Source organism: Ceratotherium simum, chromosome 14 (genome assembly GCF_057802395.1).
Source record: "Ceratotherium simum simum isolate JZ-2026a chromosome 14, ASM5780239v1, whole genome shotgun sequence".
Taxonomy (NCBI): Eukaryota; Metazoa; Chordata; class Mammalia; order Perissodactyla; family Rhinocerotidae; genus Ceratotherium; species Ceratotherium simum.
The window spans coordinates 10,703,387-10,729,138 of NC_141913.1; the positions used below are offsets into that span (position 1 = coordinate 10,703,387).

Sequence of the window (25,752 nt, forward strand, 5' to 3'; positions counted from 1 at the left end):
TCATTCTGCTTCACTGAGGTGAAAAGGAATGTACAAATTAAAAGGAAATTTAATAGATATTATATGGCAATTGTTTTGAAGAATAGTTTGATTCTTGACCTTATGTTTAAGACAGTCAGGCTTCTGGAAAGCCACGAAAGCTCCCTGTCCACAGAGGAGGGTGTGTTTAAACTTCTGTTTCTTACTAACCAGCCACAGTCTGCTTCTATGCCTTCAAACGTGAGCTCTCAAGGATGCCCCAACAAGCAATCTTGTTTGCGGAAGTGTACCAGGAGAGGGTGGGGTCGGCAATGAGAGAAACTGAGGCCTCCTGCCTGATTCACTTTGCTTTGTCCCCTGCCCCTTCAGTCTTTCTATGCATCTTTCAAGGTCCAGCTCAAATGTCAATCCCTTATTGAAGCCTAAACCGATTGCTCTCTTGAAAATAAACTCTCCTGCGTTTCAACCTCCCTGAACATGTCATCTGTTCTCTTGAATCATCAGAGGGCAGCAGGGTGCCATTGGAAGCATGGGTTTGGGAACTAGACAGACCCAAGTTTAGCGCTGCCCGCCATTTACTAGCTGCTTGACCTCAGATAAGTTACTCAGGCTCTCTGTGCCTCAGTTCCCTCCCCTGCAAATGGGGAATGCTGGTCGTTCCTACCTTAAAGAGATGTAACAATGAAAGCAATTTATCCAAGTACTCAGCAGCATGACTGGCATATCGCAGACACTCAATAAACGTGGATTAAAAAATGAGTGAAAGCTAGCTGTTGAGCATCTGAATCTGATTCTTTTCCAGAGCTGGGCACCAGTAAGCCAGCAGGAGGGACTTCTGGACTCAAATCAACCTTAACTCTGTCTGTACAATTTTATTCCTTGTGCACACGAAGCTGTTGTTTTCCACTGCGCTGTACTGGCTGAGGCTACAGCAGAAGGGAAACCTTGGATAGCAACTGAACTCACTCACACTTGGGTATGACTATTAGCTAACCCCCTGCTAGGCACTGCATTAAGTGCTTTATTTACATCATCTCATTAAGTTCTCATAACTTCTAAAAGGTAGATACAGACGAGGAAACTGAGACACAGAGAAGATGAGGAACTTGGTACTTATATCCAGGTCTGTCCCTGTCTGATTCCAGAACACTTGTTCTTACCCACTAAATCTTATGCCTCTCTCCGAAGAGCAGAGGAAGGGAACCCTCTGATTGCACTGGGAGGATGCACTGACACTCTCCGTAGTTTGCAGAGGAAGAGCTCAGGATGTGAGGTGAACTTCCTACCCAAGAGTGTGCATTATGAGGTACAAAGTTCTCTGTGTACATAATTAGGATAAAAATCTTTGTTATTTTAACAACAAAAAAAATAAGGCTTTCTTAACAGGTTTTTTGGTTTATCGATGTAGAGATAATTGTCGGGATTCAACATGTGTTTTAATATCTATTTCCACATTATCATTTAACTTCAGTGCAATCAGTCAGCTTCAGCTTTCACTTATTAGGCAACTGTCTTAGGGGGCTGAACTGTACAGGAAGCATTAGGGTTCATTAAGTGCGAGTCACCAAGAATTTCCTGGAAAGCATCAGAGTATTTTGAATCTTGCAGAGGCAAGCCCAACATAAACCAATGTTAATCCATCTTGCTCCCTCTTGCTTTATCCCATCTTTCCCTTATCCTCAGAGATGGGATGTGCATGTAGAGAAAGAAGAAAGGCACTAGAGAAGAAGTGTGGAAGAAAATGCTTGCATTCGGAAATGGACTTCTTCCCTCAGTTCCTTGTTCTCTTGGAATACCTGGTGGGCACTCCTGTTCTGGAGGCAGTTGAATAGACTGAATAGAAAAGGGGTAGCTTGGTTGACTTGAGAAGTTTCTCAGTTCAATTCACAGAAAGTGGAGGTAATGACAAGACCAAGGATAAATGTAATTGGGAAGGCATATTTGAAAAGGAAAATATCATTCAGAAACCAAGCTCTGAGGTGTTTCAGAAATCGCATTCTAATAGACATCTTCCACTTAATATAGAGTCTAAACGGGCCGCTCTTTCTGCACCTCCCCAGTCTGTACCACCATCCACCAGTTGCTCAAGCTAAAAACTTAGAAGACATCCTGTTCCTCTTTCCCTCACTCCTCACAGCTGATCCATCCATCAGCCTCATCCAGCCACACACACCAGCCCCTGACCCTGTGTTCAATTTCTGTCCACCCCCACCCCTACAACACACAGGTGCCACTTGGCTGCTCCTTTGGGCTTGGGACACTTTGGGTAGGGAATTCCAGGGTCCTGGGCACCAAACAGGGTCAAGGACGGGTTGGCATGGGCTCTGAATACTCAGCCCCTTGAGCCTGTGGATTCCTCCCCTTGGCATGGCTGGAGGAGGCCAGTCAGGACCTTCTACAGCAGAGCCCTGTGGTCCAGGGAAGGGCAGGGCTGCCCTTGAGTCTACCTCCAAGACTCCTCCTGAATGAAGAGACCCACTTCCTCATCTCCACTGATACCATCCCATTCCAAGTCACCCATAGCTGGTCCATAGCCTCTCACTAGACCCCTGCCTCCATACTTGCTCCCCCGAAATCTATTTTTCCCCTAGCACCCAGAATGACCTTTTAAAAATATAAATCAAGTCATGTCACCACCTTGCTTAAAACCTCCCCCTCACACTTAGAATGAAATCTCAACTTCCTGCTCTCTCAGACTCCTTCAGGGGCAGCTGGGGACGGGGGGTGGGGCATCACTTTCAGCGACTACTGATGGGGTTAACAACTGTGGGCTTTGGCACCACACAGCCTGGGCTCAGATCCTGTTTAGCTACTTACCATTTCTGTAAATTTTGTAAATTTAAGGTCCTTAAACCTCTCTAAGCCTTAGTTTCCTTGTCTGTAAACCGGTGATGATCTTATAAGTGCCTGTCTTACAGAGTTGTTGGCAGGACTCACTGGGATGGTTTGTGAAAAGCACTCAATACACACTCAATATTAGCTGATAAAAATAATCATAATAATGAAAACATTAACTACTTTAAAGCCATGGTCTGAATCTTCAACTATGAGCTCTTCATATACTTCTTTAGCTGACAAGCCATGCTGTCTATAAACTAAATATGTCAGAAGTTTCCTTACAGAAGACAAGCTAACAATTAAACTAATGGAATAATAAAACTATGAAATTTATAGGTAGAAAATATCCAGAATACCAATTCCGAGAGAAACTTAGAAAGCTCTTATTTTATGAGGTTGCACATCTGCTGAGGTCAGCCCTCATTCTGAATTTAGGTTGAGAGAGAATAGGAAAAACATAAATCAAGCACTGAAGAGCTTTCTTATCATTTGAAAGCTCACCCCTTATTCAGAGTATGACTCACACCTATAATATCCCTGACTTGCAATTGTTAGTCCCTTTAGAGTTGGGGCACTCATATTGCTCAGGGAAGCCATTATATTTTCAGGCAACACCAATTTTTATAAGAAACATCATATAAAACCGAAATTTATCTTTCTTTTATGAATACCCACTTGTCTTAGTTTCGCCCTCTGGAGATCCTCAGATGTCATTTAAAATCTCTTCCACGTGATAGCCTTTTAGATAGTTGTAGACAGCTGCATTGTTACCCCACTAAGTCTTTCCTATAGGTTAAAGTTCCCAGATTCTTCAGTCCTGTCTCACAGCACATGGTTTCTAGACTCCATCATCCTAGTCATATTTTTCTGAGCATGCTGGTCTTTGACTGTCCTTCCCCAAGTACACACTATCCTCCCAGGGCGGTCTTGCCATACTGAATGGAGTAAGATTATCACCTCCCTCATTTTGGATACCATATTTTTATTGATATAGTCAAAAATCACATTAGATTCCCTGGCAGACACATTTATTTGCTCACAGTCAACTAAAACCACCATGCTTTTCATGCACACTTCCTTTAAGCCATGCCTTCCCATCAAAATTTGTCTTCTTGGTCTTTTCCATCTATAAGCAGGATTTTACATTTATTCCCTATTTCATTTTGTTGGCATCTCTTTACTATTCCAGCCTCTCCAGATCACTTTGGATTATGATTCTATCATCCATTAGCTAGTATACACAGTTTCATGTCACACAAATATTGGATTACCAGGTCATCCATATCCTCATGCTAGTCACTGACAAAGCTGTTGAACAGGGCCCTGCCATCTGCCATCCAGACCTGCTTCCAGGCTCACAGGGGCTCAGTAACTACTACTCTTTATACTCAGTCATTCAACCAATGTGGCAGACACACCCCAGGTCACCCCCAATGACTCATGCCCTGTGTAATCCCTTCCCCTTGAGTGTGGAACCTGTGACTTGCTTCTAACCAACAGAAAATGGCAAAGGTGATGGGATGTCACTCCCTTGACTAGGTTACATTATATAAGACTTGGTTTTAGCAGACTGGAGTGAAAGAGACTCTCTTGCTAGTTCTGAAGAAGCTGCAATGTTGGGAGATGGTCACATGGCCAGGGACTGTCGGTGGACTCTAGGAACTGAGTGTGGTCTCCAGCTGACAGCCAAAAAGAAAACAGAAACCTCAATCTTACAGTTGCAAGGAGATGAATTGTGCCAAGAATCTGAGGAAGTGTGGAAAATGGATCTTTCCCCAGTAGAGCCTCTGATGAAACCTCAGCCCCTCAATGAGACTGCAACCTGGTGAGACCCTGAGCTGAGGGCCCACCTAAGCCATGCCCAGACTCCTGACTCACAGAAACTGTGAAATAAGAAATGGGTGTTGTCTTAAGCCACTGAGTTTGTAGTAATTTGTTATGCAGCGCAGAAAACCAATACAACCAATAAATCCATCAAACTGTGCTATAATCCAGCACCTATTTCTCCATCTTGTTCTTAAGAGTATCAGTGCCAAATGCTCTGGTAAAATCCAGATATGCTATTTTTCATTATCCTACTGTAAACAATCTAATAACTCTGTTAATGTGAGGAGATAAGATTAAGTTCACCTGCCTTTTTCTTAGTGAACTCATTCCGATGAGTGCTGCTTTCCTGAAAGCTCACAAATTATCCTTTTAATAATCTTTTCTCCGGCTTGAAGACAAGTTCCTCATTCTACATAGTGTGTAGAATCCACCTTTATTCCCTTTTTGAAAATCAGGATTACTTTGCTTATAGCCAGTCTCCTGATGCTCTGAAATTCTCTCGATTTTAAGCTATCTGAGGGCAAAGATATATATACTTTGTATACTCCAGAATGCTGAGCACAGCATCTTCTATATAGTACTTTCGACTTAAAACCTGTGAAAATAGTTGATGACTGGAAAATACTATTAATATATGGTTGCTGCAAATCTTCAAAAGTAGACTTAATCTGAGCCAAGGAATTTCAATTTCCATGGATGACCTGGATGAGAGTAAAACTCAGATTTTATATACAAGTTACGTTGCTTCCCTCCTCTGTGGCCTTACAGTTACTGTGATGGCCAACCATCCATCTGCTCATGACACTGGAAACAGGAATCTCTTAGTGGTAACTCTGTGACCTAAAAGAATTAATCTTGCTTCCAAAGGAGCCCAATTTATAGTGGCATTGAAATAGCTAGGCACTGAGAAAATCCAAATTAATCTTTCATTCAACAAATATTTAATGGAGTATCTTGGAGCACTGTCCATAAATTCTTAGTTACACCTCTTTTCAAGATGTGGAGCTTAATTCCCCTCCCCCTTAAGTGTGGGTTGGACTTAGAGACTTATTTCTAAAGAACAGAATACGGTGGAAGTGATAGTATGTGACTTCTGAGACTAGGTCATAAAAGGCATTGTAGCTTCCTTCTTGCTTTCTCTTGGATCACTTGCTCTGGAGGCAGTCAGCTGCCATGTCAAGCAATTTCACATGGTGAGGAACTGAGGCCTCCTGTCAACTGCCATGTGAATGAGCCATCTTGGAAGCAGATCCTCAGCCCCAGTTAAGGCTTCAGATGACTGCAGCCCTGGCCAATACCTTGAATACAACCTCATGAGAGATACTAAGCCAGAACCACCCAGCTAAGCTGCTCCTGAATTCCTAATCCATAGAAACTGTGAGATAAATGTTTACTGTTTTAAATTGCCAAGTTTTAGGGTAATTTGTTATATAGCAATCTATAACTAATACAAATATAAATTCAGAATTTTCACTTACCTTGTAGTATTGTAAAGTTCTTGATGAGCTGACCATGCTTGGAGTCTACCAGTTTCATTTCTTCCATAATCACTGATAAGTTGGCTACTTCAGTGTCTAACCTTGACCTCATCATATCTTGTTGCATCCTGAGAGAAACAGAATCCAAACGGATGTTGGCCAGTGTATTATTCAAGGAGGTCAGATCATCCGTGTGTTTGGTCAGCGTATCTGTGCAAGTGGTCCTGACTTCATTTAGATTGCTGGTCAGCGTCCGAAGGTGGTGGGCTGTGTAACTGATGTTGCTAATGATGTTCACAATATCCGTCTCAAAGAGCTGGAAGCGTTCCTCCAGCTGGCTGAACTTGATGGCCATTCTGTTCTCTGCATCCTTGTGTACGTCCTGCAGGTCTTTCAGGTTCTGCTCGTTGGCTTGTGAGGCCGTGGTGATGTTGTCCATCTGACCTGTGAATGAGTTGAGCTGGCTGTTCATATCCTCCAGGGTGTCGTTGTTGGCTTTGGCCAAGGCAGAGTTATTGGCAGCCAGTGTCTGCAAGCTCTGCACTTTCTCCTTCAGCCAATCAGTGTCCTTCTTGGCTTGAAGGAAAACCTGCTGCAGATTTTGGAAGTCGTTCTTGATTCGCTGGATAGCCTGGCTTGTGTCATCCACAGACCGCTGCAGAGTAGTGATGAGGTTCCTCTGCTGCGCCTGGGTCAGGTTCAGGTTGTTGAGGTTCATAATGACCACATTATGAGAATACATTTGGCTCTGCAGGTTGCCCTGCAGCACGCTGGTATCTTGCTGCAGATTTGTGACATAGCCATTATATGCCTGCAGGGTTTTGTTTACAGTGGTGATGAGGAAAGTGTTATTCTCCAAAGTTTCTTTCAGTTGACTCTGCCTGTCCACCAGTACATCTCCACTCGCCTGTAACTTCTCCAACGTATCTTTGTTCTTGCTGGTCTTTTCTGTGATCTCACGAAGTTGCTGTCGAAGATCCAGAATGTCTGATCTGAAGGTGGAGAGCTCTGAGTTGGTGCTTATGGCTTTCTTCCCAGTTTGGTCTCCTAGAATAAGACACGTCTGTTACTTAGATTGGTGGTATGGACAAGTGTTCAGATGAGGTCAGAGATCCCAAAGAGACTTAACTGGTATGTACTTATTTCAGATATAAAATTTGTGGGATATGCAGACTGCTCTGCATTAGAAAAATCCACATATCTATTAAAACTGGGCCCTGGGGAATTGGAAAGGGTGCAAAGAACTAGGACTGACTAATTTGGGTCAACACTTTTCTTCAAGAAAGAGAGGAATTTACCTGATTCTAGAGCACCGGGCAGGGTGTCAGGAAGGAAATAACCTACTGTTGTTTAAATTCACCAAAATTCCTTTTTAAAAAATGAAAACAAAAATCAAAGGATAGAATAGGCTGGAATCTTTTATTTTTAAAAGATTTTTATTTTTAAAATTAATCTCTACAATTCTTCTTTGCAATTTAAAATGATTCAAATAGGAATTTACTGAGCATTTTATAAAAGAGCTTTTAATAAAGGGTATTTGTGGTTCTTTTTGATCAGGATTGGTCTTCAGATTTTATTTGGCACATAACAGTGTTTTGGGAGGGGACTGAACTCCAAAATTGGTCCTTAACTTGAAAATTTATAAGTCTTTGAAGTAAATCATGAGGAAACATTCAAAATACAACAGAAAATTTAACATCCTTCTGGGTGAATGTGAGTTTACAGCAACATCCTAAAAAGCTGTGGTCATTTCTACAAAGCAGAGTCAGGGCATTCAACTTCATGCTTACTCTTGTTGCAGATTACCTAATTTTTTCAGGTCACTTTCCACTGCTGTGAGCTTGTCATCATAGGTTTGGCGAGATGTCTCCATGCCACCTGTGACATTGTCCATTTTCTCTACAACTAAGATTTGGAAATCAATGCATTAATAAACATACCTGATCAAATTTTACTTTTCAGTTTCAACAAGAGATCCTTTCATTACAGAATAAAGGAAACAGATTGAAACAAAGAGTATAAATGAAATCAAATATGGGGAAAAAGCCATTCTTTAAGAAAAATAAATAATGTACTTGTCACAAAAACCAGAGGTAGTTTACTTGTCAATTTGAGAATTGTACGTTTTTAACTATTCTCATGATTTGGTATTGCCTTGGATGTTGTAGAAATTGTTTGGAACTGATTTGTAAATTTTTATGTATTACAGAGTCCTCAATCTGTATTATTTCCTAGACTAATTCCCACAGATGGAAGCATAACACTGTGATCATTTACAAAATTTCACCACTCATCAGACTCCCTACCATTCCAGGCAGGTAGGAGTCACTTACCTAGAAGGAGACTCCATGACAAAGAACACCTGGCTCAAGTCTATACGCAGAGGCTTCGTAGAAGGGATGCAAAGTCAAGAGTGTCTGCCCCTCTCTGTCATGGGTTCCACCACTGAGGCCTGGAAATCTGCTTCTCTTAGTGACAAGGGAACCTGCAGTTTACCAGTTCCCAGGAAGATGCCTCAGTGGACTTCCAAACAATGATCTACCAAGAAGGTTTTTTTTTTAGCATCTTCTCGATTATACATGGGAGGGAAAGTTAGTGATGTAGTGTTAAATAAAAGCTTCTGTTCTTATTTGTTCTCAGAAGACAGTTAATTCTCTATGGTTAGGACTTCAAGTTCTTCTTTCTAAAATATCTATCAAGAGTGTGTCTCTCCAGAAGTGACTCCTGTGAGATCCAACCTCTAGCAGCTTGGGATGAAGTTGGACTGTCCTTCTTGGTATCAATAGCTTTTTTTAAATAGTGACTTTTTTTAAGGCCTGAATATACTTTGTATATTAACTGTGAGCCAATGGATCCAGTTTATTTGATTCATCCAGTGTTCCACCCATGCAGGATTGTGTGAGGAGATTCTCCTGGCTCCCACCAGGAAGGAGAAGTACATCCCCATGGGTCTGCATGACCTAACGTGACCCAGCTCCATGGCTCCCGGCACCTTCCCTGGAGAAGCTCCTCGTGCTCTCCCTTGGCTTCCACAGTCTGACGTTATGAAATGTGTGCATTGCACCAAATGCTCTTTCTCACCTGAGCCTTTCCATGTGTTCTTCTTCCCACCTAGAATGTTCCTCCCTGGCCTCTTCACCCAGCTAAGCCCTACTTGCTCTTTGAGACTCAGCGCGTCACTTCCTGTGGGAAATCTTTGCTGAGGTGCGTCTTGCCGAGCTCTCTTGGCAAGTAGTCCTTTCCCGGTTGCAGGGTTGCTTCACCGTGTTGTTGTGGCTTGTTTACTACAAGATCCCTTAAGGCAGGCAAATTTGTATTCAGTTTCATCTCCAGCTCTTGGCTCAGTGTGTGGCACTTAGTAGTTGTTCAACACATACTAACTTATTACACCATTTATTTAAATAAATGAGAACCTGCCTGCTGGCAGCTGAGGCGTGTGAAAAATTGGCCCAGCCAGAGGTCATGCAAACAAACACACAAACCGACCAGCCCAGGGAAGCCTCGGCACTGGCAGTGAGTGTGGCGTTTAGTTGAACAATTATTGTTTTTTGTAAAATGACTATATAGACACAGAGGTAAAGTTATAATAATCTGCACCTCAGGGTTGTTGGATAGGTATGCGTCCTCCTAAATCCTGGGAAACTCTGAAGAACAAAATGTTTCAGCTGCATTTCAGCAAAGCTAAACTTTTAAAAAATAAAATATGTAATGTTTACAAGTTTCGGTTCAGTTTTGATTCTCAAATCAAAACACATGCCTCAGTCTGTCCTCAAACCACACGCAGGATCTTAAGTCCACACTTTTTTCCTGGAAGCCAAAGAAACCTCTCACTATGCTGACAGGCAGTCATTTTCCACCCCCTCTGATTTTTCTTCCATGTAAGTTTCTGAAAACACAGAACTGTCATGGACAGATAATTCAGGTTTGCACAGACTAAAGAAATAAATACATTCATTTAAAAAAAACCAAACCATTTGCCCTGCCCACAAGTGCTAATGAACTAGTTACATGCACTGGGGCATGTTCTGTGTTTAAAAATAGGATCTTGGGGGACTGGCCTGGTGGCATGGGGTTGAGTTCACATGCTCCACTTCGGTGGCCCGGGGCGCGGGGGTTCAGATCCCAGGCGTGGACCTACGCACCACCTGTCAAGCCATGCTGTGGCAGGAGTCCCACATATAAAGTAGAGGAAGATGAGCACGGATGTTAGCCCAGGGCTAATCTTCCTCAAGCAGAAAGAGGAGGATTGGCAACAGATTTTAGCTCAGGGCTAATCTTCCTCTCCCGCTCCCCCAAAAAATGACCTTGGTATAAAGTTGCAAACTTTAGAGTTGAAAAGCTGGCAGCTTGCCACTGCATAAAAATACTAAACTAATGGAGATCCAGAACCAACACTTCTGTAACAGCACACAGCATTTTCGTTGGTTTTTACTCTTATTAGCACAAATTCTCATTCAGGAAAACAGGGGCAGATCTGTCCTATCTCACCCTAGAAACTCCCAGTCTCTAGATGTTGACTCCGTTTGTAGATCATTCTCATATGAGGAAAACGGACATGAAACACACAGCTGTCTGTTATTTCACAGGCTCCCCTGTTATTACTAGCTGTCTGTTATTTCACAGGCTCCCCTTCATTGGAAACTGTTTCTTGACAGGGAGTTTTTCTTCAGAATATCAGTGCTTCAGGTATCGCACACCTGAGGAGTTGTCCCTCTTCAAGTTCCCAAAGTGAATTCTCTGGGATAATCTGACAGTAACGCCTCTTCCATAGAAGCACTTTGGTATCATCCCTCAGCTTGGGCCACTAACCTCTCCTCCCTTGTCTTGATTCCACCCATCCCCTAAGGTCCGCTCCAAACCTCCCCAGCCCATCGTGCTGAGCCTTCCCTGATGGCTGGATTCCACACCACACTGACTGAACCTTTATCTGAATGGCAGTATTAACAGCCTCTATTTATTGAGCGCCTACTTGTTGCAGGGTACACTGCACCATCACTGCAGTTAATCCTTACAACTCCTCTTTCACAGATGAAGAAATTGAGGCTCAGAGATGCTCAGTAACTTGCCCAGAGTCGCACAGCTTGGAAGATTACCAAGTGGGATACCAGGCCAGGAGCTCTAACTCTAAAATCCATGCTTTCTCTATAACGCTACATTGCCTCTCATTTAGTATTCCTTTTTCCTACATCTGGTTTCCTCCAACAAAAATCCCTTGAGGGGAAGGATTATGTCTTTTTTACCTTCTCTTTACAGGCATCATCCTCAGATGTTCACTAAGCATCCGCCATGTATATGGCGCAGAGCTACACTCTGAGGACACAAGGGACACAGTTCATGGCCCCAGGCCTTGAGGACAGGGAACAAGAGCAGAGCACAGAGCTCCTATCCACTGCTCACGAGCGTCTGTACCAGACTAATCACGGTCCTCAGGGGGAAACACACCCCCTCACTGTACCTGGGACTCCCCAGTAATACCAGTGACACTCCCTTGGGATGCAGTAAAGACCTTTCTACCTTGAACACTATTTCAGGTTTCATTACAAAAATGCAGAAGATCTGGGTGCAGAATGTTACCCTGGATTCTAACAAGAGCTGCACAGTGTGATCTGACACACATCTGAAAGCCTACTTATCCAGCTGGAATCACGACTCTGGCAGCAAGGTAGATATTCTATGACTAGGAATGTTGAGTCAGAGGAGATTCTTAGGGAGAAAGATTCAGATTTCTGCCTTTCTTCTTTGTCCTAATTACCTTAAGATGGATGCCTACTGGGCAGGACAACTGGGCGGAATTTTTCTGTTCGGGGAATGTTCTGGAGGAAACATGACCCATTGAACTCAGGAGATGGCTTCTGCCATGGAAGCTCTGTTGACTGATGATAAAAAGCCCAGGGCAGAGGATGCACCACGCTGTAACTGTGCAAAAACATGCTTTCTGTAAAGTGGCTGACATGTCTCCCGGTCACAGCCACTGTACAGACCTGTCTGGGTGACTCAGCAGTTCCCTGACTTGTTCAGCAAATTCTCTAGAAGGAACTTAAGTTTTATCCTAACTTGTAGCTATGTTAAGTGACATAAAAGGAGAAGTAAAGGACAGTTTTGAGGAAAACAGTATGGAGTTGCCTTGGCTAACTCTGATAAATAAAGGAGTTTCTATTTCATTTCCTTTCAACTTCTCCTTCAGAGAAACATCTTGTTTCACTAAATATTCTTTTTTTCTTCCTCTTTTTTTTTTTTTAATGGAGAGTTTCTCTAGACTTCAAAGGGAGATGTGTGAAGGGAGAACTGGGTCTTGTCTTTCTGCCTCTCACAATATTGGGTCATGAGAATCTTATCAGCAAGAAAGAGGAATCATGTACAAGTAAGGAGAAAACACAGCTGGAAAATACCAACATTTCAGTTAATTAAGGTTGCGTTTGGAAATCAAAATTGCATGTTGTATTACCTTATTTTTGTCAGTAGAGGCCTGAGGGATGGGGGCCTTGAAGGAGGGAGAGAGGGGCCAGAACGTCATCTCGCCTGCACTTGTCTTGCTCCCTCCAACTCTTCTCCCCTCATCTGGTTAGATTACACCCACAGAGCAGGTAAGTGGGTCTTCAGGATGTTAGGTTTCTAGGTAGGGCTTTGAGCTTCAGCAATCGTCTAAATGCAAATTGGCTTACAGGTCCCTGGGCATAGGTTGATCACCTTTACAGAAGTCGGCCCTGACCTACAATTCACGCATCCATCCATCCTCTCATCAATGTATTCAGTAAACTTTACTGGGTACCTATTAGGCACCATGAGGCTAGGGGCTAGTGGGAGATACAACAAACGAAAGATAGTTTCTTGTCTTCATGGAAATTATAGTTTGGGTGGTGAGACAGACAAGCCCATAATGATACAGTGTGACAGGTGCTTAGAGTAAGTAAAGGTGCTATGGAAACAAACGGGGGGGTACCTAACTTGGCCTTCAGGGGCTTCTCGCAGGACACATGTCTAAGTGAGACATGAAGGGAAAGGAGTAATTCAGGTGGAGAGCAGAGAAAAACTGTTCCAGGCAAATGGACAAGCACATGCAAAACATGTCGGAGCCGAGAAGGACTTTCCAATGTCCAATGTTGTAAAAATGGGGGAAATATCTGTACTTTAACACCATACGGTGTTGTGCTCGTCAAACCTTTCTCATCCCCCTTCCGGTAGTCAATATTTACTTTCATGATATCACACAGTACTGAGCCCAAAAGTTGCTTATTAAATGGCTGTTTGATTCCAAGCTCTCCGTTATCTGAGTTCACTAGGAAAAGTCCTGGAGAAGTTAGTAATGACCTGAATAACCCAGGGAAGGAGGAGAGCCAGTCTAAATTACCTGGGACGTAAAAGGCCCTCCTTCTCCCCCACTAGGTTCCACTCCCACCCTCTGTCCAGCTCTCGCCATGATTTCATAGCCTTTCTTAACCCTTACTCTGTTAGTCCTAGGTTAGGTTAACTCATCACAAATGGATGAAATGACCTGGTCATTTTCCAAATTTCCATTGCCCAAATTCATCAGTCAACACACTCCAGGATGCACATAATTTTCCCTGGAGGTGGCCTTAGAGGTGGGACTTAACAAGCCTTGACTATACTGAGTATTTTTAACATGTTTTGCCATTCTAATGGCTAAAGCTGCATAAATGCAGTTACGAAGAAGCAAGGAACAGAGAGATGTAGCCACTTATCTCCTGGGACCAACTACAGGACAGGTGGCTCAATTACATCTTTACTCATCCCAGTCACCTTGAAAAGTAGCATTATTATTGCCATTTTATAGATAAGAAATCAGAAACTCTAAGAGGTTATGATTCATACCCAGGTTACAGAGCAATTCACAGAACTTAGCATGATCCTTGGCATGCCGGCTAGCACTTAATAGAATTCACAACTGTATTACAAATGGTGGAATTAAGAATTGAACTTGGACCATCTGGCTCCTAAGCCCATTCTCACTTCAATACACTGTATTCTCAGGAAACCACTAAACATGGGGAGAGAGGTGAGAGGAGTTACAAGTTGGAGGGAATTCACTTTGAATCCTTCTCTCCCCAGGTCAAGTCTATGGGCCCAGGAACAGAGAGGAGAATGTGTGGGAATTCTCCACTGTTAATCTGTCAGTTCTGAGGGAAGGCAGCTGAGATGGCTGCTGAGTGAAGGTTTTGAAGATCAGCAGACCCCACATCTGCCTCTTGCTGAAACCAGACGACACGTCTGTCTCACGCGTCTTTGAGGGGAAGGCTTCCATGGCTGTTTTCTATAAAAGGGTTTATGTAGTTCGTGATTCTGAATCATGACACCTTCTACCTGTGGTGTCTGGAATGGGTATGGAGGCAGGGGGGGAGAACTCACTTTGTCTGCAAGTCTGGAGGATTCAGGCAAAAATCCTCCACTGACCTTAAACCAGACACAGTGAAAGAATGCCTAACGTCCCATAAAGTATAGTTGAAGTGGCGGTGCTGTCTCTGTGTTTAACTTCTACAGGGCAGTATTTTTATGGAGCTATATAAACAACAGTGACCACAGTAAATGTGCTGAAGAGAAAAAAGGGAATTAGTTGGCTAGTCCGTGGTGAAGTAAGTCATATCCCTGGAGATCTTCTGTTTGGCTTTTCCTCTGTCAGTATAGTTTTCCTGTGTGCTGACTCCAGGGTTCCCATAGGCCCTCTTAGAGATAAAATAAAAAAATATCAAGGAAGAAGGAGTAGCTGGAAATAGGCAGAAAAAAGCAACAAAGAGGAAAAATCTTCATAACTTATAGAGGACCATTATTATTGTTGAAATGAGTCAAAGGAATTACTACTTTCCCCCTTTCGGATCCCACAGCTACAAGAAGCTCAAGACGCAAGGATGGAGCTTATGATGTTGCTTAGTTTTGCATCTGAGTTGTATTAATGAAATAGTTCACACTTGCAAATAGGTTTTTTTCATGCTTACATTAATAAAAGGAAACTTGCTATTTGGAAGGAAAAAGGAAAGAGTACTTACCTTTGTATCCCAAAATGGCTACTGTGATTGTTAGCAAGGCACACAAAATGTATAATAAAATGATAGAAAACTTCAGTGCCCAGTTATTTTTACATTTGGTACATTGTGTTCCTTCCTGAATATCTGTAAGAGAAGTCAAATTTTAATAATAGTAAACAAAAACATCATTTTGAAAAGTATATTTTTGCATTTTGGTTCAAATACTATGACCAAGAATAATTTTTACATGTGCTTTACTATAGGATAAGTGGTATTTTAAAATTAAACATACCACTTTAGCAACACAAGCACATTAAATATTGCCATTATGTTACAATTTAATATGTTGTATTTAATATGACTTGAAAATAGCACATAACTTTGTCTTATAGAATAGTTTCAAGTTTCATTATGATAATTACAATTATAATTTCAATAAAAACCTCTGCATGACAGAAGATTTAAAACACCCAAATCTACTTGTTTCAGCTATTGTTGGACCTATCGCAATTCAAACACAACCAGCCAAAAAAACTGTAACTTGTCCCTTGATGTTGTTTCAGTGGTATGCTCCAGCTAGCTCCTACTGGCTTGCAAGAGTCAATCATTAAAACTGTACGAATTTTGGGAGCTGGTTGTTAAACTGTTGGTAGCTTGAAATCAGCCATGGAGGGAATATTTACACCACAGAAATTGGCAAACACTACAAATTATGATCCCCCTGCCCCCAGAACTGGTTTACAACACACCGCTGGCTGTAATGTACTATAACCCATAGCAGAAAATATAGGTAATTTTATGATTAAAATGCTCAATATATAACTATTTTTATACATTACATGTATACAGAAAACAGACACTGACCCTTATTTAAGTTATCACAGTTATTTGAATAACAACTAGAAAAACAAGACATTTTTGATAAGAGGAGGTAAATTTTTACTGCTCACACTTCAACTCTTTGGAAAACATTCTAGTCCAAGTGGTAAACCACCATCACTTCTGCAAGTGACTCCAGAAACTGACCCATAAAAAGGGAACTTTCCATCAGATTGATGAGAAACACAGAAGATAAGACTGTGGACATTTTAATGTGAAAATCACATGGTAAGGAGTATCGGGAGACTCCTTATTTTCCCCTGTGTGTCTTACAAATAGTGTTCCCCAGGAGCAACGGCATATAAAGCACTGATCTCCTATAACTGTGCTCAATAACTTTTGATGGGTAAGTCGTGAGGATTAAGCCTCAGCTGAAGTTTCTCTCTTCTGGTTTGTAATTTTACAGATACTGCCCTTCTTCAGGGAAAAAAGTTCCTCAGCTGTGTTTAATGCAAAATGATGAGGGAAACAGCATAGAACAATAACTGAAATTTAACTTTCAGGGTTTAACCAGTCCCTCGGTGTTCTAGGCTGTAGACCAAAGGGGAGAGGGTCCAATCTGTCCGTTCCGTGACTTAGAGCAGTGATTCTCAAACTCTGGGGCGCATCAGACTCACTCGAAGGGCTCGTTAAAACACAGCCTCTCTAATTCAGGAGGTCTGAGAAGGCGCCTGGGAATGTGGGTTTCTAACAAGCTCCCAGGGGATGCTGATGCTGCTAGTCTGCCCACCGTGCTGTAGAATGGCACTTCTCAAATCCTAAAGGGCTCAGAAATCACATTGTTGAAATGCAGATTCCAGTTCAGTAGGTCTGAGGTAGTATCTAAGATTCTGCATTTCTGATGAGGTCCAGAAGATGCTTGGTCAGAGGAACACATTTTGAGGAGCTAAGATTTAGTTTAGAAGATGGTCATGCTGGATCAACCTTTGGTTAGGCAATTCCTTGAAGATGAAACTGTAAAATCAGACTCATTGATCAAACAGGCCTAGAGTAAATCAGCTTCTTTGCATCACAGTTTTCCTATTTCTCTTACTCCTTTTCCTTTCCGTCCTCCTCCTTTGATTGCCAGGGAGATGTCTCAGCACGGCCTCTCATGTCCAAAATGGACGTTGGTACTTGCCCTGCCAAACCTCCAACTTCCACCCAACTTTCTTATTTCCATCCAACCTCAACACTACTACCATCCTAATCCCCCAGGTGGTTAAACTCAAAGACATCCTGAAGTCTTCTCTTGTACTTATTCTCTAATTCAATCACTCACCAGCCCTGCTAATCTTCCTGTGGGATATTTTTATCATGATCATTTCATCTACAGTTCGCTGATGTTCATTTATTGCCTACACCATTCCAGGTTCTGAGCTAGGTACTTAACACATGGCATCTTGAATCCATATAATAACCTCTTAAGGAGGCATGGTAGGGAGAACTGAAATGGCACCCCACAGACATCACAGCTAGGATTCAAACCTGGATCGGACTCCAAATGCCATGATCTCTCCACTATGCCATGGCGCCTCTCTCTGGTCATTCTTTCCTCTCCATTTCCACTGCCACCATCCTAGTGAGAGATCTTTTAATCTCAGTGGAAACTTGCTCTTCCATTCCCACTGGAATCTAGCCTCACCCTGTACTAAAATTCTACCGTCCTCATGACATGCCAAAAAGAAAAAAACAAAAACGCCTTAATGGCTCACCATTAGCTAAAGGATGAACACAGTCACAAACACACATACCTCACACACTCACGCACACACATCTACTTATGCTCTCTATAATCTGGCAATTTAAAATGAAACAAAGACCCCTCACATCCAGTTAAAATGAAAATATTTTTATAACTGAGAGAGGAAGAAGTATAGAAAGACCCATGAACGTGCCACATCTCATTTTCAGAAACAATAAACTTGCTTTGGTGGCAACTGTAAAACGCAGGAGGAGGATAGACACAGGGATGCTGGACGGGCCTCCTGTGGAAAGACTGGATGACACTTTGATGGTTGATGGGGGGTTTCATTCCTTTTGGATTTTAGGACCATGGTGGGTGAGCTTTTTACACCTCTCCAGGGCTGTTTCTCACATTCCATGAGAAGAGCCTCGGAAGATTTGGTCAGAGGGGAGATCATGGTAGATAATAGAATCTGGGGCCAGAAGGTTGCTTAGAGGTCATCTGTTCAAGCATCATTGTGTTATTGATGGGGAAACTGAGGCCGGTGGGGTAAAGCAGAATCAGAAGCCACGTGTCCTGACTCCCAGTGCAGGGGTCTTTCCCTCCCATCCCGGCCATGTCTGCTAGCGCCGTGTTTGCCACGCAGATCCACTCCCAGATAGCTGTCACTGGTTCACATTCTGAAGAACAGGGTCACTTCCTCACGATGTGCATTTCTCATTGCTGACTGTATCAGCATTTAATCAATCTCAGATGGCACCACCTGGCCTCCCTGTCCACTTGACACACTTTCTCTGTCTTGTTCTTCCCCCTCCCCCTTATTTTTAATAAGAGTTCTGTTTTATCTTTCCCTCTCTGCCCTCCGCTGGGAGGACATCTGGCCAAACAGAGGGATGCCTACTACAAAGAGACCCTGCTGGCTCCTGAAGCTGGGGGACCCCCTCCTCCTTGAACCTAGATGGTCACAAAAAACATTCACGAGAGATATCCCCCTGTTACCAGCCTTTGTAGTGTTTGTTTTCTTAGCATTACTTTCCAGAGACTGGGGACTTTGTTCCACTGGAGGGGGTGGGGAGGAGGGCAGGGGAATGGGCCTGCAGAGTGCTGCCGGTAAGAGATTCAGGTTCAGGAAGTGAAGCAGTTTTGCCCCTCACCACCAAGAGATCTAGCTCATCAAAAAACCTGGCCCAAACAGCACATTTGTAATTCAGCAGGCCACAGGCATAATGTGCCGGAAGCTTCCATGCCTTTCCATTGGTTATCCCTCTTGAACTATCTCCCACTGAACTTGATTCTTGGCTCATGTTTGGAATGCATCTTTCAGTGTCCAAGTCTTTATTATACAAAAAGTTTGGGGGCCAAGTGAAGCCAGAATCACCCTGGTTAACTCCTTGAGTATTCTCTGGAAGTCCAGAATGGGCTGACAGTTTGGTCCCAGTGCCCAAACTCAAAGTTCCTGGTGTTGCCCTGTTTCTAATAACACGTTGGAAAGTAAGTTTAAAGTAAGAAGTGGGGGGGCAGGGGGCCGGGTTGTGGGGCCACCGATCAGGGGTGGTTAGCTGGGTGGAGCAAATAATTTAAACACTGCAGGGATGCCAGTACAAAGGGCCAGAAGAATTCACCAGCAGGGAGAATTCCTTTATGCTGTGGTTCTCCCTAAAGAGCCCTCCCAAGTGCTGTGGTCCAGCCTCCAACCCAGCCTGTTTTCCCAATCTTTTGGGAGAACAAAAGAGTCTCCTTCACTGTCATATTTTTCTGCCATGTACATCACTGAAGGAGGGCTTGTCTGTTAAAATGGATAGATGCTGATCAATGCTCTTCTTCCTTAGGTGAAGGTGGCACTGTGGGCAGGTGCGGGGCACTCCTGGTCCATCTTATTATCACAAGTGTCTAGAGCTTGGTGGTGGTGTTGCCATAAAGCTCATGTTACCGAAGAGAAGCTTCAAAAAGCTGGTGGATTGTAAAATCCAGAAAACCACAGGGTTTGATGTGAGATTTGGCAGTGGCCTTTTCATGTGGTTTTTTTATAGTTAGTAATCTACTGCCTGGTGGCATATATTCCCATAAGTCCAGGAGAATGATTTGGCTCTAACAGTAAAACTGATGATTCAAATCAATTCCTATAATTAAAATGCCCTCAAAAACAACAAAACAGCAAGAGTTAATATCTTGGTTAGTTATCTGGATGTTATACAATATCACTAGAGCAAAAGTTAAATACATAAAACGCTTTATCCTACAAATAATTAGTTTTTTCTTATTATAAAGGCCATATACTAAATGAAGGGATATGGATTTAGTTAGTAAAAAAAAATTTTATTAGTAATTTAGTTCCCTAAATACATATCCCAGTCCTGGACACCTTATTATGCCAAGTTTCCTAAACAATGTGGAAAATCATGAAAACGGAAGCAGGACAAGAATTGGATATGAAATCATTTTCTGTGAAAAATAAATGAAGCCTCACAGCATCTCTGTATTCACAAAGATGTATTCAAACCAGAAAAATTATTTAGAAGAGAGTTTTCTAAGTTTAAAATCTTCAGCATTCATTCTGAGCTTATATTAATATTCTGCACATTTACCAAGGGTATAGTTTTTTTCATTAAAAATTTTTCATGTATATATATTTAAAAAGGCAGCCCATTCTGGTTTGGTTTTAGTGTTTAAAAAAAAGAGTATGTATTATTTGTTTAAAATTTATATTCTGCCTATTAAAAAGGAATCATAGGCAAAAGCCAGATGTGATGATGCCACTCAAAATACATAGTGTCTGCCAGAATATAGAATGTCTCAAAAGAATGCCATTATTTTCTCTTTGTGGTTTTTATAAGACGACATCCTTTACTATGTGAACTGTACACAAATGCTTTCGATTCTGAAGAGAGGAATCCTCGCTCACTGGGGAGCTCCACCATCACATCTCTCACCTTTGCCTCTCCTGGCTGGCCCCTTCCTCTTGGCCCCCTTCCTGTTCATTTTAGTCCATGGGTGCAGGGGGAACTTGCAACAATCCTGATGATACATTTCAGCAACACTGACTACTTCATTATATGGCACTACCAAACAATGTCCTTCTGTGATTAGGCACCGAATCTTTTAGTTAAAAGCACTCAGGAAAATTCAGCTCCACCTCGGGCCATCAGAGTCTGTGGCGTAATTGAGCCAGACACTTACACTGCACAGGTATTTGGAGGAAGGCCACGAGACATTTGTTTAGTGGATGAGAGTCTACTATTGCTGTGAATGCACAGAAGAGTTGCTGAGGACCGCTGCCATTACTGAGGATCTGTAACCTCTCCTGGTTACTTACAATCCCTTTAACAACCTTGCAAAGTAAGAATTATGACCCTAATTTTATAGATTTTAGGAAAGTAGGGGTCAAAGAGGTTGAGTATTCAAGCCAGTGAGTGTCTTGAGCTGGGAGCTGAACCCAGATCATCACGTTGCTTCTCCAAGCTTACTGACTTCCAGAAATGGAAAGCAAAACAAAGGAAGATTAAGGACTCCTAACAAGATAAACTGTAGAAAGCTGACAGGTTAGACTGGTAGAAGTATTCTGTCAAAATAAAGGGGTGCAGAAACATCCTTTCAAATGTTGACAGATAAGCCTTTCTCAGAAATGAGCAGTAAACTTTAGTCTCCAGTAAGTTAACTATTACAGACCTGAGGCTTCTGTAGGCTGTAATTTCTTTCTTACTATTCTGTGGTGACATAACATGAGCAGCAAATTAATTCCACCCTAAATAAACGCTCATTAGCTCTCTGAAGGGTCAGCACTGATGTGGAGGTTCGGCTGGTAAGGTCTGTTAGCTCCTCAGGGGAATCACCCCCCAATGGTGATGAAATTTTGGGAACAGTGTGGGCCGAGAAGAGAAGGTAGCTTTATAATTTCAAGGTAACTGTGAGACATCCAGGGGCCTTGCTCAGTTTAAGCTTGAAACCACAATAAGTTGGTTGTCCCTGCTGACTCTTCTGAAGTTCTAGTACACTGAAAGAGGAGCCTGGCAAGCCAGTCTCCAATGGCTCATTCGTCTATGGACCCCAACAACGGCTGGTGGTTCAAGCCTGCAGGACTGGGGGGACAAGTTAGTGGAAAGGAGGAGGTGAAAGAAGGATTTATTAAACGGTGATAAAACATTAATTAATCTCTAGCCTCTTAACCTCCCCCCCTTAAAACCTGCCTAGAGTACATTGGAAAAAACAATTTTTTTTACAAATAACAGCTTGACTCCATGGTTCAGAAATGCACACTAATTCTCCACTGCCATAGTAACAGCTCCAGGTGCTCAAAGTAGATTCTAAGATGCTCTCCGGCTAGCATGCTCTGACCATGCAGGTTCTCAGACTCTCAGGGCCAGGAGGAGCATCGGCTGTCATCTCCGTCAACATCCGTCTTACCAATGAAGAAACTGCAGCCCAGTGAACCCCCCTGCACGCACCGTTCACACACGGGCCGACCCTGGCTTGAGGACTCAGGTTTCCGGATTCTCCACCAGAGTTAAAACACAGTCCACTTCACCACACTTCTTTCTTGCTACATCTCATTTAGTCATTAATTCAAAAAGTAAGTATGGAGCACCTACTATGTACCAGGCACTGTGTATAATGGTGAACAAAACAGACAACAGTCTCTGCATTTATCAAACTTACACTCCGATGGGAGGATATTGTAACATGCTAGAAGGTGATAAATGCTATGCAGAAAGATAAAGGAATGAGCAAAGGGCATGTGGTAGAGGAGGTGGGCGGCAATTGTAAACAGGGTGGTCAGAGAAGGCCTTGCAGATGGACATTTGAGCAAAAGCTAGAAGAAGTGTGGGAAAGAGTGCCAGGGCACCTGGGCGGGGTGCTCACCACACCACCCAATTGTCTGCCATTCCCTCTCCCTGCCACACTCTTCCTCTCCACCAAATGACTTCTTTTAAAACCTGACACTCAAACTTCCTCCTTGATGAATCCTGTCCTAATTAGCCTCGCCCCAAGCCCAGCTGGGCCTGCATCCCTTCAGCACCTATGTGGTTCACATGGCATAAATCTAGGCTCATTTGTGTGTTTCTCAAATAATTTAAATGCCATCTTCATGGCTACCACCTCCTACAGGATGGGAATTCCATTTTCTCCAGTATTGCCTTTGCACTTCTCTAAATAAACAAACACTCTCTAGTACTCTGCTCGGCATGCAGTTTAACACCTACATGACTGGAGCGTGGGTCCTGGCACTGGGAGAGGCGGGCCCCCTCACTCCCTCACACAACTGGAAGCTCTCAGGGGTGGGGATTTCACAACCTTCTCTCCCACCTTTGGGTCCAGCCTCCTAGGTGATCAGTGACATGGTGATCTCACTGTCCTGCGGGCCAGGGTGTGGATGTCCTGGGAGAGGCATTCAGCTCAGGGCCTGTGAGTCAGAACACCGACACTCAGGAGAACCCCTTCCTTTAGACCCCATCTCAGACTGAAATGAATCCCCAGATCTACAGCAGCACGGCAGCATTTCTACATCTTGTGTCCCTCAGCACTCATAAAACTAAACCTGATAGGGCAAAGATGAGAAGGGTAAACCCACAAGCCAGCACTTGCCTTGAGTGTTGCTGCTTTAAAAAGTGTCATTTTGGCGCAGCTGAGGAGCCAGTATAATGATGATGGGGACCCTGCTGAGCTGAGCAGGCAAGTCTCAGTTAATGATCGAGTACCTGTTGTTTATCGCTGACACAGTGTTGGGGCATGTGGAAATTATGCTACGGAGCAGGTGCTGGCGACAAAGGACTCAATCCACTCTCTCTCACATACCTACTTGATTTTTTAAACCAACAGAACTAGTGTTTTAATGAAAAAAAAAGGGAGCAGCTTCAATGTAAATGAAAATATCAATCAGCCTGACAGACATTCCTCATTCCTCCATGAATATGTGTTTTTCACTTTCTTCAAGTGAAGACTATTGTTGAGGACATTTAAATTAAGGGAAAGTGAGCCAAGAAAGAATGACGGAATTTACTGTTGGTGTTTTAAAGTAATTATCTATTCTGCCCTGAATGCAGCTTCAGTTCTGAACCTTAATGAGAAATAAGTCGATCGACTTGAAATGACCCCAATGAGAAAAAGTTGGCAAATAAAGAATGAAGGAAGTGCGAGGGATCTACTGTACAGACTAGTGGCCCACAAAGGCTGTGAGGAGAGTGTGGCCCCAGATTCAGTGAGGAGCACCCCGTTCACCAGCTTGTTATTCATAGTTGTTATTAAAACTGGACACAGGAAAAGAGAGGAAGACATCTTTTCACGGGGCAGACAGCCATGGTTGTAGAGGCCAAAGGAATGAAACTGGAAAATAAAAATGGAAAATCACTAGACAAAAAAGAAGGCATGCAACAAATTATAATTGAATGTAAAGTAAGTGGGAAAATGTATGCTTATTAAATTTTCCATTCCTTTGTAAAGAGTTCACAAACGACAGTGTTAAATTTAGAAAATTGTTTAAAACTGAAATAACTAGATAAAAAGATACATTTCCATGTACACACACACACACAAAGTAACTTTCTTTAGACAGTAGAAATGTTTAAAAAAAATGATTTCTAAGGCAAAATTCAAATTCACAATTTCCCACCGATTTCTCAGGGTGTGCTGGGGCCAGCTTCTACTGACTGGTGAGAGCCAACTGGTTATATCTCTTCACAACTCCATGTTCAGTGACTTGAACTGGCAGCTTGAAATTTGTCACACTGGGAGTATTTACACCTCAGAAATCAGCAAATGCTACAAATCAGGGCTTTTGCCTCCTGGAGAACTGGTTGTTAAACATATGCCAGCATACCACTCAACCTGGTGCAAGTGACCCATCACATTTCAACAAATCAGACAACTGCTCTGTCCATGTGGAGTAATTGCTTGGGAAGTTCAGGATCACTGGCACAGCCAAGCCTGGACGTGGTGGAGATTATATTGGATCATTGTTTCTTCTCTCCCCTCTTGAGGTTATAGAGATACCATATGCATTCTTATTCATGATATTTGTGCACATTAGATGGTTTGATTTCAAACTTTCACGGAAACTTAATAAATTTCAAATTCACAATCTCTGTGGGGTGAGATAATCTTAGATTCCCAGTGAGGCTGACAATGTTTAGGGTTCAATTCTCACGTCTGTTAACTTCATACCACAGATACAAGTTTGATTTAATTTTGACCAACCACCCTGAAAGTGAATTTCCGTCTCAGGTGGAGACAACATACAGAAGGACTGGCCTGATCTGTCACCCACATGAAGTGAGCACGGCAAAGTGAAGAGATGGTGCCCAGGTGACTCAGCCTAAGGACAGGCAGTTGTGGAAGACACATATGGATTCAGACAGAGGACTCACTACAGAGGAAGGGATTTAGAATGGCAAACCTCAGTCTCGAAGATATTCTCTATGTATCCTAAAACCATGCAGGAATTAAAACCCCATCAGCTACGCAGAAAAAATCCAAGGAGTCCAAAGGAGCATGAAACTTCTGAACATTCATGAGATGTACAAATGTCTGCAACAGCAACAATCAGACCCCCAAACAGAAATAGGAAAACAGTAGCTGAGCTGCAAATAGTGGAGGCAGAATGCCTTTTGAACCTAACCTCTTACAGCAGAGAACTGCAAAATTTGGTCAGTGCCACATCCGCTCTGGTCCATTATTCAATGTAGATCAGAGATGCAGAAAATATATACACAATTTCATATGATATGAAATTCTTAGCGTAAAATCACTAAATTGTATTTCATACTCAAAGAAATAAATTTTATTTTGCAGATGGCCAAACAGCTCCTAATTAGGGTTGTAAACTGGTTACACAGGCTGAAAGGAGAGGCTTGGGACAAGTTCTTAACAACGTGGTCCAACCCCACACCTAGGTCAGGTTTTTCTCTAACTCAGCGAATATGGAATTTGGAATTAGCATCAGAATCACTCATATATTTCTAATTTGCAGCATATATTTGTTTACACTAACTCCTAGTAAACTATATATGGTTTAGAACATAACGTGAGGTCATTGTTTATTATTCTTTAAAATATCCCGTGGTGAAAGAGTTCCCCCTGCTTAAGAAGAGGTGCTTGTCTTGAGTGGCCACTACAC

At 42.6% G+C, this 25,752-nt stretch overlaps 2 protein-coding genes across 2 annotated transcripts in view; one reads left to right on the forward strand and one right to left on the reverse strand.

Moving 5' to 3' along the window:
* The window catches only part of LOC147915259 (uncharacterized), a 108,725-nt gene that overhangs the window by 77,519 nt on the left and 5,454 nt on the right, over window positions 1–25,752 (forward strand). The gene's annotated exons all lie outside the window — the stretch shown is intronic.
* Window positions 1–25,752, reverse strand: part of COLEC12 (collectin subfamily member 12) — a 179,009-nt gene that overhangs the window by 28,721 nt on the left and 124,536 nt on the right. The window contains exons 3-5 of the mRNA XM_004421032.3: window positions 15,122–15,244; window positions 7,929–8,027; window positions 6,123–7,169 (exon numbers count right to left, since the gene is read on the reverse strand). Coding sequence (XP_004421089.1) covers window positions 6,123–7,169; window positions 7,929–8,027; window positions 15,122–15,244 — 1,269 coding nt within the window. The remainder of the gene's footprint in view (window positions 1–6,122; window positions 7,170–7,928; window positions 8,028–15,121; window positions 15,245–25,752) is intronic.